Source organism: Macrosteles quadrilineatus, unplaced genomic scaffold (genome assembly GCF_028750875.1).
Source record: "Macrosteles quadrilineatus isolate MER2022 unplaced genomic scaffold, UCM_ALF_1.0 Scaffold_27__1_contigs__length_1626561, whole genome shotgun sequence".
NCBI classification, from domain to species: domain Eukaryota; kingdom Metazoa; phylum Arthropoda; class Insecta; order Hemiptera; family Cicadellidae; genus Macrosteles; species Macrosteles quadrilineatus.
The window spans coordinates 663,469-678,477 of record NW_026542620.1 but is presented as its reverse complement, the minus strand read 5'-3'; the positions used below and the strand labels follow the sequence as shown (position 1 = coordinate 678,477).

The following is a 15,009-nucleotide window of genomic DNA, read 5'->3' as shown; positions in this document are numbered from 1 at the left end:
ATGTTAGCAAGTAAGCTCAGCAATGATTTAGAATTAGAATATGTATACAATGTAAAGAATAGTTATGAATTTGTTGATCGTGTAAAGAACATAGATATAGATTCGAATAGTAGGCTAGTCTCATTTGATATCGCAAATCTGTACACAAACATACCTGTATCCGAAACTGTAGATCTTGTTAAATGTAGGCTTTTACAGAATAGTTTAGACGATGAATATGTCAATCAGGTTGTAAAATTGCTTGTGACTGTTTTGAAGCAAAATTATTTTAGATTTAGCAATAGATTTTACGAACAAACAGATGGTTTAGCTATGGGAAGTCCACTTTCGGAAATTTTGTCAGAAATATGTTTACAGCATCAGGAAAAAGAAATGTTAATGAATTTAAGAAAGAATCATGATGTAAAACTGTATGTTAGATATGTAGACGACATTCTTGTTATCTTCAGACAAGCCCAGGAGCAGGAGCACGAAACGATGATCCAGACACTAAACAGCCACCACCCGAACCTCACCTTTACCAACGAGTTTGAAGAAAACAAAAAGATCAACTTCCTGGACCTCACATTAGAGAGAAAAGACAGCAAGATAGAGTTTGACATCTACAGAAAACCTACGCAAACGGACACTACAATTAACAAGTCTATCCATCCGACAATTCATAAGACCGCAGCCTTTAGATCTATGATGTACCGAGCCTATAAGATCCCACTTAGCCAAGCCAATAGGAAAAAAGAACTGGACACCATTAAGAAGATCGCTCGAATGAATGGATTTCAAACCAAGACTATAGAGGACATCGCCAGGAAGACGAGGAGGAAAATCGATAGACAGAATACACTACACAGCAGAACAACATTAGAAGAGATAAAAGAGGAAAACACCAGATATATCACATTTAGCTACACGGGGACTACAACACAAAGGACTGCTAACAGATTCAAGAAATACGGAGTTTCAATAGCCTACAGGACTCAGAACACCATGAGTAAAATACTGCATCCAAAAATAGAAAATTGTAACAAATTCGACACTTCGGGCATATATAAAATCAATTGTAACGATTGTGATAGCTTCTACATTGGACAGACTGTGAACTTCGTTAACCGCTTCAAAAACCACATATCTGCGTGGAGGAACAACAAACCGGAAAGATCAAATGAATCAGTGAGTTGAAAAAAGTACCCGAGTCAATTTTCGCAACTTTCGGTAAACGTAAAAAAACTGTACAAGTTTTGCATTAACAAAAATATAAATGCATACAAAATTGAGAATATTATTTTTAGTACTACAAAAAAGATAACAACACAAAACTACCATTTTTTATGAGTTATGTAAACTAGGTGGCGTTCGCAGAGGCATCCACAAAATTGAGCGGAGTCATCAAGGGCACATATTATATTGTTTTTGCCATACTGCAGTAAAAAAAGTCGTTTTTAATGCATGCGTTGCGGGTCTAAAGTAGCATGTTTACTCTTTAGGGAGTACAAATAGTTTTTAGCCTCTATGGAGTGAAAATCAGCTGTTGTCAACTCAGTTGTAAATTTTAAATGTAAACGATTGCATTTATTGAAAATGTGTATCGATTCTTGCTTCGTAATCATTTTAACCTACAGTCTCTTCCCATAGCATTTAAGTATTACAGATACATTTATCTAACTGCCCAAACGGTTTCTCCACTCTGCACTGCCAGCCATTACTACTTCTTTCACCACTTTCTACGTCGTGGGGCCTGTATTCAACACTTTCCATAGCATTTTAGTATTTTAGATACGTTAATCTGATTGCCAAAAACATTCCTCACACTCTGCACTGCGAGCCATTACTACTTCTTTCACCACTTTCTACGTCGTGGGGCCTGTATTCAACACTTTCCATAGCATTTTAGTATTTTAGATACGTTAATCTGATTGCCAAAAACATTCCTCACACTCTGCACTGCTAGCCTTTACTACTTCTTTCACCATTTCCTATGTCGTGGCCATCCCTTCTAATAGCATTTCAGCATTGCAGATACATTAATCTAACTGCTACAGACTGTTTCCATTTCCCACACTCCACACTGCTCACCTTACTACTTTCTTCACCTCTTCCTACGTCGCGGACCCTCTTCCCTCTCTTTCAATTGCATTTTAAGATTGCAGATACCTTAATCTAATCGTCATAAACAGTTCCCACACTCCGGACAGCTCGCCTTTGACTACTTCCTTCCCCACTTCCTACGTCACGGACCTGTTTCCCTCCCTTCCCTTAGCATTATTGGATTGCAAATAGCTTTATCTATTGGTCATTAACAGATCCGACACTCCGAACAACTGGCCTTTACTACTTCCTTCACTACTTCCTACGTCACAGACCTGTTTCCCTCCCTTTCCATAGCATTTTAGGATAGCAGATACCGCAATGTAATCGCCATAAACAGTCCCACACTCCGGCCAGCTCGCCTTGACTACTTCCTTCACCATTTCCAACATCGCGGACCTGTTTCCCTTTCTTCCCATAGCATTTTAAGATTGTAGATACCTTAATCTAATCGTCATAAACAGTACCCACATTCCGGACAGCTCGCCTTGACTGCTTCCTTCACCTCTTCCTACGTCATGGACCTGTTTCCCTCCCTTCCCATAGCATTTTAGGATTGCATATACCTTAATCTAATCGTCATAAAAGTTCCCACACTCCGGACTGCTCGCTTTCACCACTTCCTACGTCAAGGACCTGTTTCCCTCCCTTCTCTTAGCATTTTTGGATTGCAAATACCTTTATCTATTGGTCATAAACAGATCCCACACTCCGAACAACTCGCCTTTACTTCTTCCTTCACCACTTCCTACGTCACGGACCTGTTTCCCTTCCTTTCCTTAGCATTTTAGGATAGCAGATACTTTAATCTAATCGTCATAAAAAATTCCCACACTCCGGACTGCTCGCATTTACTACTTCCTTCACCTCTTCCTACGTCATGGACCGGGTTCCCTCCCTTCCCACAGCATTTTAGGATTGCATATACCTTAATCTAATTGTCATAAACAGATCCCACACCCCGAACAGCTCGCCTTTACTACTTCTTTCACCACTTCCTACGTAGCGTACCTGTTTCCTTCCCTTCCCATAGAATTTTAGGAATGCAGATACCTTAATCTAATCGTCATAAACAGTTTCCACACTCCAGACTGTTCACCTTTACTACTTCCTTCACCACTTCCTACGTCACGGACCTCAAGCTAGTGTCGTCATTTGATTATATTTATTATGATCCATACCGTTTCTGTTCTAATATCTGTGGAATAATGCTATCAGCTATTTCTTTATCTACTGCATTTAAAAGTCAACAGCTGATCATATGTCTTTGTTTATGTGTCAAATACGCTGCTTCCATAAGGATTACATTGAAACTTTGAAACCCAGTGGGGCGGATTCCTGAGAGACTTTTTTAACGCCATATAGATGTTGGCACTCACCGATATGGTCTTTATCACCATGCAAAATTTGAAAACGATTGATTCAGCCGTCTAGGAGGAGTTTGCGTATTACGAAATGCATAAGAGTCGACGTATAAGAGCTTCGCTCGCTCCGCTCAATTAAAAAAATTTAATAAATTGTTGACTGAGGTCCCTTTTTGCTCTCAAGTCAAGTTTTTTTACCAAGATTTCTTACACCATACTAAAAAAGGTCAATAAAAACATTTTAAAGGAACACTTTTATTTACAAGGATTTCATGTACTTTACTGACAGATATTATGTGCAAAATTAAGTATTTTGCCAGTTTAAAGTTCTGGATTTTTACTCTTCGTACTTCACTCAATGTTATCTTGCTCGTCCGTCGTTCCCCAGTTTATTTTATTTATTTTATTTTATTTTATTTTATTTTATTTTAATTCCTTAATTAAAACCGATGCTAAAAACTACAGACCCATAGCCATTCAACCGGTGCTCGCAAAGGTTTTTGAAAAACTAATTCTAACCAGGGTATCTCCAGTGATAATTCCAGCCTTAAGCCCCTCCCAGCACGGCTTTGTCCCGGGGAAGTCAACCATAACTAACCTTGTCACATTTGAATCCTACGTAATGGCTGCTTTCAAAGAGGGTTTTCAGGTCGACGCTCTGTACCTGGACTTTTCAAAGGCTTTTGACAAGGTTAGCCACAATCATCTCCTTGTTAAACTTGAGTCCTATGGAATCCACGGATCGCTGCTGCAATGGTTCGGAAGCTATCTGAGGAATAGAAAGCTTATTGTAAGATTTACCTCCTCACAATCTTCAGTGATCGATGCTACTTCGGGGGTCCCGCAGGGATCACACTTGGGTCCAATACTTTTTATTGCCTTCATTAATGACATCGTCAGGGGCCTAGGAGTCAACCAGCTATTATTTGCTGATGATATGAAAATATTTACAAAGATTGGGAACAAAGCCGATGAGAGCTCCCTTCAGGACGCCCTAGATGCCGTTGAAGTGTGGTGTAACAAAAATTGCATGGTGCTTAACAAAGAAAAATGTTTTTACATGTCCTTCCATAGAACACGTTCTAGACATAACACAAGTTACACTCTCAGTGGTTGTAGTCTTCAGAGAAAGGATGAAGCCAAGGACCTTGGAATTTTGATGCACTCTTCTTTAAGTTTTACCAACCACATCAACAACATCTCATCCAGAGCAAGCAGGAACTTAGGTCTAATATATAGATCCTCACACTACCTTACAAACCCATCCACGCTTAAGCTGCTTTACTGTGCTTATGTGCGACCCATACTTGAATACGCATCTATTGTATGGTCCCCACACCAGGTAACGGCAGTGTCCACATTGCAGTCAGTACAGAACAGACTATTACGCCTGGTCGGCTTGAGACTTGGGTTCACTTATAGATCTGTACCAATGGATGAGGTATCTTGTCTGCTGAAGTTGGATACACTGGAAACCCGAAGAAAACTCCAGGATATCATCTTTCTCTTCAAACTTGTCAACGGAATAATAGACTGTCCTGAGATACTGGAGGGAATCCATTTTCGCGTTCCTAGTGGCACAAGGTCAACTGAACTCTTTGGTAGAGCCCACCAGTCCACCAATTACGAGAAGAACAGTACCTTGCCCAGAATACAGCGCCACGGCAACACCATCTCCTCCAGTGTTGACTTCTTCAACAGCAACCTGGCCAGTTTTAGAAGAGCGGTAAAGCGACACCTCATCCAATAACGACAGCCCAGATGATACGTGTTGGTAAAGTGAGTTTGTGCGGTTGTGCTTGGCGATGCCTTTAAAGGGTCGCATTCGGAATTTGTGGGTGAATGGTGTGCTTGTGTTAGGTGGCGCCTTTAAAGGGCCACACGCCTGAACAGGCAAATAGTGCGTGAGTCTTTAGCTTATTTATTAATTAATTTATTTATTTATTTATTTATTTATTTTTGTTTGTTTATCTTCATTATCCTTGTTGGTAATAATCATTATTTACACTTGTTTTTTTTCCTAGTTTCTTTTCAAAATCACATTCATTAAACTGCATGTTCCTTGTCAATATTATACAAAGTTTTTCATAATTGCTCTAGTCATAATCTGTTATACTTACTTAAGTTAATATTTATTCTCCCAAACATGCCTGTTTTCCTTGTTATTTATGGTTATTATGTAATACGATCGTCTTTGTTATGTTTTTGCTATAATTTATTGTTGTTAATTACTACATTATTGTTGTTAATTACTATATTATTGTTATTTGTTTTGTTGCCTATGTCTAAGTGTTAAAAGTTCACAGTTGTTATTTAATTTTAGTCATCTTGAACTGTACAATGTATCTTTAGTACCACATCAAACAAAATGGAATGTCCGTTGAAATAAAATAAAATAAAAAATTTATATTTTAGCACTAGGCCTAAAATATAGGTTTGTAGTACTAGCCCTATGCTACCTAAAATGTGGTCCCAGCTGATAGCTTAGTCAAATATTTTCAACAGTAAGAAATTATTTAGAGTTCAAACTACAGTAAATAAAGGTACTAGGCCTAAAGATGTTTTAAGATCGCGATCCTTAAGTACCTGCATGGTGATGAGACGGCTTTGGCTCTTTTAAGTGTCCCTTTGTGACCAATATACTCTTGTCCTCGAAGAATATTCTCTTTTATTATATTTCTCCTATAATTTTCTGGATGCTTTTGCCTTTTATTCCCTCGCTTTTGGTTGTTATCGTTGCTCTCTTCCATAGTTTTTGTTCAAACTCATGAGGAATAACCCAATAACCTAACAACTAACTAACCTTCAATGTATCAAACAAAACAATCAACAATAATATAGCTTACTGTGAAAGAAACTACGGACGGACAGCTGACTGACTTCTGAACACAAGTACAAAGCGGAGTTGAGAAGTAAAACGTACTTGAGTCACTGACTGAGGTACCTTTTGCCTCTCAACACGTAAAACTGTGCTGTAAATATAACATTTGTAATGCTTGAATGAGGTCCCTTTTTGCACTCAGACTTGTGTCTACCCCTAAGAATTCAAAATCGATGACTTATCAAAATGGCCACTTTTTTGACTTAGGTACCATGTCGCACAACACCTGTTACAAAATGGGCACTCACTAGGAAAAATGGAGGATAGTCTAGATATTTTAAAGAATTGTAAGAAAGGATATGTAATGATTGCTTGGGAAGAATTGTATATTTATAATGAAAAATGTAAAGATAGAAATAAGTTGATTAATGAACAAATACACTTTGATTCCAGTTGTACTTATAAAAATGTATTGGCCGGTGCTTCCGGTAGCCAATAGGGTATAAGTAGGGACGCCATTCAAGATTCTTGTCATTCGCCTATTGGGTCTGATGATGATTGGAGTGTCCAATCGAAATCGATCACCACTTACCATCTTTTTTGTATATTTACCGTCTTGTGAGTAACAGTATAAGCGTAAATATATGTTTTAAGTGTTATAAGACGTTTCTTTTATTTACTTTCCGTCAAGTATATAACAATAAACATTGTGATATATTTTTCACACTAATATGGAATCAATTTAGTCAATCATAAGAAATATTTACATTAGTCAAGAAATATTTACATTAGTCAAGAACTATTTACATTAGTCAAGAATATAACAATAAACATTGTGATATATTTTTCACACTTATATGGAATCAATTCAGTCAATTTCCATTAGATCTATTGCTAGTGGTTGTACCGGAATAATTGGAGCTTCGGGCAATGGTGGTGGTCTTGGGGGAATAGCATAGTGACCCCAGGGAAGCGTATTGATCCCATCCTCTGGCATTACATAACGTTTGTCGTCAAATGCTCCCAAAGAGCCCTTCTGTACCACAACTGTGCATAGATTATAGTGTCGACTCTGAAAACGTTGATTGTTTGTACTCTTTGTGGTTTTGTTGTACAAACATTCGATGTAGTCCTAGATGGTAAGATCACGCTTTACGACTGATCGATTAACTCCTTTCGCTTTCTTCACGGGCGTTGGTGCACATATGCTTTATTATCATTGGTGGCTTCTGGCGTACATGTAAAAATGCTATATGTTAAGCAGTACAGTTTTGCCATTAATCCAACAAACATCTTAATTGCTACACCTGCGGGCCTCGTCCTTAAACTTCCCGAGTACTCTAGCGTTTCGAGCGTCATAACATTTATGGGGGTAGTGACTCGTATCTAAGTCGTCCAAGTGTTCTAGCATGTCACGGTAAACATTTCTGGTACAAATACAATATTTAATCCTGTCGGTATCAATATATGCCATTCTTAATCTTTCGATGCCGTATCTTTCTATCATGTTGTAGTGGAAGCCGTACATCCACATTTTGCTATGATCCAGAATTACCATTCCCGCGTATACTGGTTTGCTTAAAACAACCCGCACTTTTACATGTGGAGTAAGGCAAGGTTTTCCTTGTACCAATGCAATGTTGTCCTTGCAATGTTCGTCATATTGAAGCTGTTCTATTGTTCTTATGGCCCTCTTTTGTATTGTAAGCAGTTTTTGTATAAGATGCTTGCTACTTAACTTAATTAATTATACATTTCTGTATCTCCATACGTATCACCAAACTCGAGGTCTTCGAATGCTTCATCGAAGATTCCTACTCTCATGAAGTACCCCCTACCACTTACTACCGCTTCAGCGATGAGGTACCAAAGTACTTCAATGATTCTCTCGGTCGGTCTTCTATATGTGTTTATACTTCTATTTAAGAAGCCGTACTGGATCCAGCACGACTCACAAGTCTCGTCAAGATAGACGAGCTCGTTCAGTTTTGCGAGGTCGTCTTCCTCTGTGAACTTCCATTCCAAGGTGTAAGACATCTTTATGGGTGCAGAGTAACAGTTTGGATGAGATTAGGACTCACAGTTGAGAGTTGGTGGGAATGTATAATAGTAGTATGGATGAAATGGGTAATGGGGAATGAAAGGACCACAAAGGTGTTGGTTTCAAAGGTTATGCTATTATGCTACAGATAACTAAGCAATAGCGGATGACATTTATTTCTCACGGTTCAACATTTATTGCAACGGTAGAGGACTGATTACAACGTTTTGACCTTCCAATGTATTCTTGTTATGTAATATGTTATAGGAAATTGAAGTAGAAAGATAATATTTAATTATATTAGCCTGTTATAATAAGTAATACATATTTTTTGGTTGTTTTAGGAGGTGGTTCCGGAAAGGAACCAAAAGAAGATCCAAATATTGACAGAGTAATCTCCCTCATTAAATCTAATGTAGAAGGATTCAGAAACATCTACGACTCAGAATCTGTACCTATTCAAACTTTGGGCAGGTATATTTACTTTACACCCAGATTTACAATACCACCAAGTATAGCTGTATGCCATAACTTAGCCTCACTTCACAGAGAAGTGTCTTGTTTCAGCAAATAGCAAAATTTCGTCATACGGCTATATTCGCCTTTGGTCAATGTCTAAAATAGATGCACGAAAATTTCTAAGTTGTAGTTGAGCATAAGAAGACCTAAAATCGTATTAGTCGGAGGAGCAATATACTTAATATGCACAAAGTCTTTTATAATATCGGCCCTACTATAATTTATTTTGTTATTTCCAAGAATACAACTTGAAAAAATATTATTTATAACTAAAATAAATTAAAGTAGACAGTAATTTATTTACACATGAGTTACACATTGTTTTCCTCCAACCAACTGCTTAACTGCTGGAAATGAAAACTTCGAGCTCGAGATATGTCAAGACGAGCACAACTATGCTAAGTATTTGGAATCTGAGGTTAATTAATAATATTATAAATGTGAAAGTTTGTATGTTTGTTTGTTTGTTTGACGTTCAATAACGCATTAAATACTGGTCGGATTAGGCTGAAATTTGGTATGATGATAGCTCATGTCCCGATTATTATATAGACAAATTTTTATCTCAAAGATCCTTTCAAGCTCCGCCCCAGTGGCTCTGAAGTTTCCCATGTTTACCTTATGAGTATTTTAAGTATTTTAACCTTTTAGTTAATACAAATTAATAGGCAATTGCAAATTTTTTGTTTTGTCTTAAATTATTCTGCATAGCTTTTAAGTTCAAGCTCTTTTTGTCAGGAGACGGAAGTCGTGACATAATCCTACCCCGGTATTGTTGAGGCTAATCGCCTGATTTATGGCCTTTCCTGGCATTTGAGGGGTAGCCTGCGCTAGAGTGGGGGTAGAGCGAGACAGAAGATCGAGTTTGTTGCCCCCAGCGACACCGGACGTCTGACGTTCCCAGAAGGGTTGACATTCAACAATTCGACTTAAAAGTATTTGAATGGACTCCCGTTAACAAATAATGAGATGAAGGGAATCAGTGTTTAGTACTAGGAAAGGTAAAGGAAATATGAGTGATTAGCGTGCAAGGTTCATTTGCTATTTCTTAGATATTTCAGTATATATGTAATATTTATGCATAGAACTATAAATTTATGTCATAGTTTATTTAGTTGGGTCGTAAATTAAGACTTATTGAATGATTTGTTAATACAAAATAATAAAATGTACGATATTGAACAAGTTTTATTCAAATCTTTACTGCAAACGTCACATTCCAAATACCAATTGTGTGACGAGAAAATACGTCATCAGTTACTAACCAGAAATATAATAAAATATAATATTATAGAGTTTTCGTGGCAACTTAGAAAAGTTTGGTTACATGTTTTCAATTATATTTATAGGGTTTTGTTTACAATTTTGAACTGCTTAGTACGTGTTAGGTCAAGGTCTTTAAATATAGGCGTTTCTTAGGATAATACCTAAAAGTATGTTTTTGAGAGGTAATATTTTTACTATTTTTTAAAACATAAAGGCCTAAGTCCACAACCCTGCAATTATTTTTCGTCATACTGTTTTGTTGCAGTTAGATCAATGTCCTTAGATGTTTCCTTTTCGAGGTTTATTCTTGAACCTTTCTTAAAACCAGCTGCTGTTTGTGTATGTTGTTATTTGACGATTTAGAACTATCAAATGCTTTTCAACAGCGACATTTTCGTATAATTTGTCTTTAGCTTACTGTGTTATTGATGTAATGTGCTGCTTTGATTGTAGTATGATTCTTTTAAAACACATCTAAGCTAATATAAAACTTTAATGGATACGGATAAAGTTAAAATTTGAAAGCTGCTTACAATTAATTTCAATAACATTGACACTTTTATGCAATTTGACACATGCTACTATTCTAAATCTTTAGTATTGAACACGTAACTATTAAAAATATATTCTGAAACTATTGCTTTTGTGGCATTGTTGCAATATTGAATATCAAATGAAAGCTTATCTTATAAAGAATGTTACATTTTAATTGGAATATAGATTATCTGCATTTTTTTTACTATAGAGTATTAAAAATATGTAGTACAAAATCTTCCCACAAAGTGCTGCCATTTTTTACTAATAACAGTAGTCAAATTCTAAATACATCAAAGTTTTTGTAGGAATAAGAGCTTGTGATTTAGGCCTACAATAAGCCATTTGTTTGTATACATCTAAAGCTTGATTGGACCTTATGCTAATTCATGATTGGTCTTCCACAAACCATGATGGCAAAAAAAAACAAACTAGAATTCACTATGTTAATGCTTACGATTTATTTGAAGCTGGTCCCGCGTTTAACTGTGTTCTCAGTAAGTACTGTACATAAGTTCGTTGTGACACAAGGAAAATTATCTTCGTCTCTAGATAATATTAATCATCAAGAAAAAAGTTTTGCTAAATGTTCAATGTTCATTCAAACATTTTGATTAACAAACTAACTTATTTGCTCCCAAAGGTAACAAAGAGAAATCTGAAGATTTTTTTGCAACTTTAACAAGCAATATTAATAAAGCATTCGATCTTTTTATTGTTTCTTTACATAAAAATCGGCTTAATAGACATTTGGCATGTTTTATTATTAAATATACGCCACAGAAAACTTGCAGACTAAGCGAATTGTCATTTACCAGGCTGGAATTCCACTAAATGATTCCCTTAAATTGGTCAAATTGTATTATATTGAAATATCATTTAATTTTAATGAGTACTTAGTTTTGCTGCTGCAGGGAAGATAATAAGGTTTGTTTTTGTTTTTCAAAAGAAATATTGATAGCTTGGAATGAAGTAAACAAAATGTCCAAATTTGTTTAGAATATTTCCATTGTCAAGCAAGCTACAACTGTTTATTTATTCTTCATAAGAATAACATGTCCATTTTTAATTTATACTTTTTCGGAATTTTCTCTGTAACCGTTAGCCATAAAACAACGCTTCAAAATAGTAAACTATTTGTTATTTTGAGTTCTGCAAAATAGTTTGGAAAGAAATTACAAAATGTTATGTTTTTTGGGCAACAATGGGAAAATCCTATTGCTAACACATAAACTCCCTTTCCCAAAAGTGCGACATGCTGGTTCGCGAACACGTTCCGATAAATCTAGGTTTACAAGTTTATACCAAATGTCATCAAAATCGGATAATTTTTGCTCCACTTATCGTGCTAGGACACAGTTATATATGTTTTGGTCTCTGGGGACATCAAAACGAAAAAGTAAATCGGTCCCAGGTCCAGGTCTTACCATGAGATCTACGGCAGTAGCTTATTCCACATATGGAAAATTCGCCAAAATGGAAAACACATTTTCATGTACCACACTAGTGCATTTATTTGAAAACACCGTTTTCAAAACGGTGCGAAGAAATAGTTATTTATTTGTCAGGCAAATAATCTAACGTAAGTGTACGTTTTTTTCAGTACGGTACCCAAAGCAGCTTTAAGCCCCATTGTCATCCTCCCAATGAGATCCAAAAAGAAATTACGGATTTCCGACTGCAACTCCGCGAGAGCTGTCGCAACACTGAAGCCAAGCCGGTGCGGATTTTGGCTGCGGCACTCCTCAACACCAGGGATGAAGTAAAGGCCAACATCGGCAAACTGGCTACGGTGAAGCGGGATATGCGGAAACAGCGGCAACGCCTTCTTCCTCCATTGCCAAAGGAGGTTCAAAATCTGGAGATCCCGGCGGAATGGAGTACCACTAGAGGAGAGGACGCTAGGCCGTTTCTGATTTTCGACACCGGAAAATCTTCTGAGAGAGCCATCGCCTTCGGTACAGAAGAAGCGGTGAAGACGTTGAGTAGGGCTACACAGTGGTACATGGATAGCACGTTCTGCACCTCATCCGACCTTTTCCAGCAGCTGTATGTGATAAGGGGCTTAAAGGGTGACATTCCTATAACATGTGTTTATGCATTTATGACACACAAAAGCACATCTTTGTACGTGAAAGTGCTAGAGAGTGTCGTGAGATATATGGCAGAAATTGGTGTATCGCCAAATCTGTCTTATATTATGATAGATTTTGAAGCTGGCGTCATAAATGCAGTCAGTAAAGTGTTTGGAAACAGTGTTAAAGCTAAATGTTGTTTTTTCCATCTTTGCCAAAATTCTTGGAAACATATCCAAGGACTTGGTCTTTCATCGGTATACAAATCACAGCCCACCATCAAACTTTACTGCGGCATGATGGACGCTTTGGCATTCCTGCCTGTGAAGGACCTCTCAGCAGGCATGCTCTACCTCTGGAGCACAGCACCGGTTGAGTTGGCTGATTTACTTCTATACTTCGAACAGACGTACGTCGGCGGTCCAGTGGGTAGTGTCGTCCAAGCCACCTTCCCTCCGTCACTTTGGAATATGCATGAAATTGTTTTGGCGGGACACGACAAAACGAACAACAACTGTGAGGCGTGGAACAGGAGGTTCAAGGAACTCGTCGGAAGGCAGAACCCTTCTTTTTGGACGGTAGTTCAAGCTCTGCAAAAAGACGAAGCTCTCGAGAGGACTAAGATGCTGCTTCCGACCAACGATGCTCAAGAAAGCCGAAAGAAAGCTGATGAACTACAGCTCCGCATATTTATCAGGGAGAAATGTCTTCAATACAACGACGGCCAACTAAATATCGAGGACTTCCTGAAGTCTATTGGAAATAGAATTAGGTTTTAAAATTCTCACGACGAGAAACCTGTAAATAGTAGGCCTATTAATAATTTGATTCAATGATTTATTTGACCATTCAGTAATGAAATAAGGCTATTTGTTGTTAAGCTTTGTTATTATTTAAAATAATCTATTATGCTATATTCTGAGGAAGTAAATTACCGTGCCTTGTCCTTTGTTCCTTTATGTTTGTCTTTTGAATAAAAAAAAATATCATTTTGCTTTAGCTTTTTGTTGCCGATTTTCTGTAAGTATGGTTTTTTGCGTTTTGTTCCTTTTTGTAACTGCTGACGAGTTGATCAACATGTATTGTAAATATAATGTAGGATATTTTTTATGGTTTATTTGGCTTTTTTATAGATGCATTTTTATATTTTAAGTATTCTTTATATATATATATATATAAGGCAAAGCCCTCACTGACTGACTGACTTACTCACTCACTCACTCATCACTAATTCTCCCACTTCCCACTTACCTAGGAGGCTGAAATTTGGTACACTGATTCTTTAGGCATTAAATAGGAAAACTAAGTGGTTTTTATTCTGATCGGACTCTTGGGCTCCGCCCCAGTGGCTCTGGAGTTTCCCATGTTAACCTAATGAGTACTCATATTTAAATGGAATAATGAATCATAGCAGCTGTTTCAATTAAACAAGTTGGTTCTGTTCTATGATGTTCAATAGCAATAAAGTTACAAGGATTACCAACAGAGTGCAGCACTATTTATTTATTTATTTATTTATTTATTTCCCAACGGATTGCACCTTTTTACAAAATATGTGTGTACAAATGAGATGGCATATGCAATATTATTAACTAGAAAAGTAATAACAATGGTAATAACAAAGTGATAATAAATAGTAATAGCAAGTAATAACAAATAGTGATAACAATAGTAATAATAAATAGTGATAACAATAGTAATAACAACGTAATAAATAACTATAAATATTATAACAGAAGAATAAACTAAAAAGAGTATCAACAAAGAATATGAACAGCAAGTTTCAACGATGACAAGACAAATATGCAGATGTGCTGGAGTGTGGTTGCTCAAGTGATCAGGGAGACCTTCTTTTTGAACCGTAGGGGCTTCTCACCGAAGAAATCCAGTTGAGCAGCCGCCGTGCTACCAGCCTTGAGTAGTCGGCTAATTCCGCTGTTGTAAGAATAGTAGGCTGGGAGAAAGCGTCTGCTGAATATAGTCCTGGAGCGGGTGCCTCTGGGTGTGGTAATGTCGATACCACTCAGGATGTTGGGGCAATCGACAAACCCGTTAACCAGCTTGTAGAGCATGAATATGTCAGCATGATGACGTCGGAGTGACAAAGGCAGAAGATCGAAGGACTTCTCCACATCGTCAACCGGGGTAGTGCGGTAGGTAAAACCAAGTCTCGGTCCAAGCATCCGTATAAAGCGGGTTTGTATGCTCTCCAGTTGGCTGACGTGGTTCTTCTGGAAGGGAGACCAGATGATAGACCCATACTCCAGCAGCGGGCAATCATAATTAATCATTTAATTAAATGGGGGA

The 15,009-nt window shown here is 37.3% G+C and overlaps 1 protein-coding gene across 1 annotated transcript; it reads left to right on the top strand.

The window, feature by feature from the left end:
• Positions 1-8,390: 8,390 nt before the first annotated feature.
• On the top strand, positions 8,391-13,481 carry LOC129005610 (uncharacterized). Its single transcript, XM_054434561.1, has 3 exons — positions 8,391-8,394; positions 8,653-8,759; positions 12,231-13,481. The coding sequence occupies exons 1-3, from the start codon at positions 8,391-8,393 to the stop codon at positions 13,479-13,481; spliced, it is 1,362 nt and encodes a 453-aa protein (XP_054290536.1).
• The last annotated feature ends 1,528 nt before the right edge of the window (positions 13,482-15,009 follow it).

Excerpts from the sequence above, each read along its gene's own strand:
- LOC129005610 (XM_054434561.1), top strand. Across the intron at positions 8,760-12,230 it reads ACATCTACGACTCAGAATCT|TACGGTACCCAAAGCAGCTT; the intron begins GTACCTATTCAA and ends CGTTTTTTTCAG.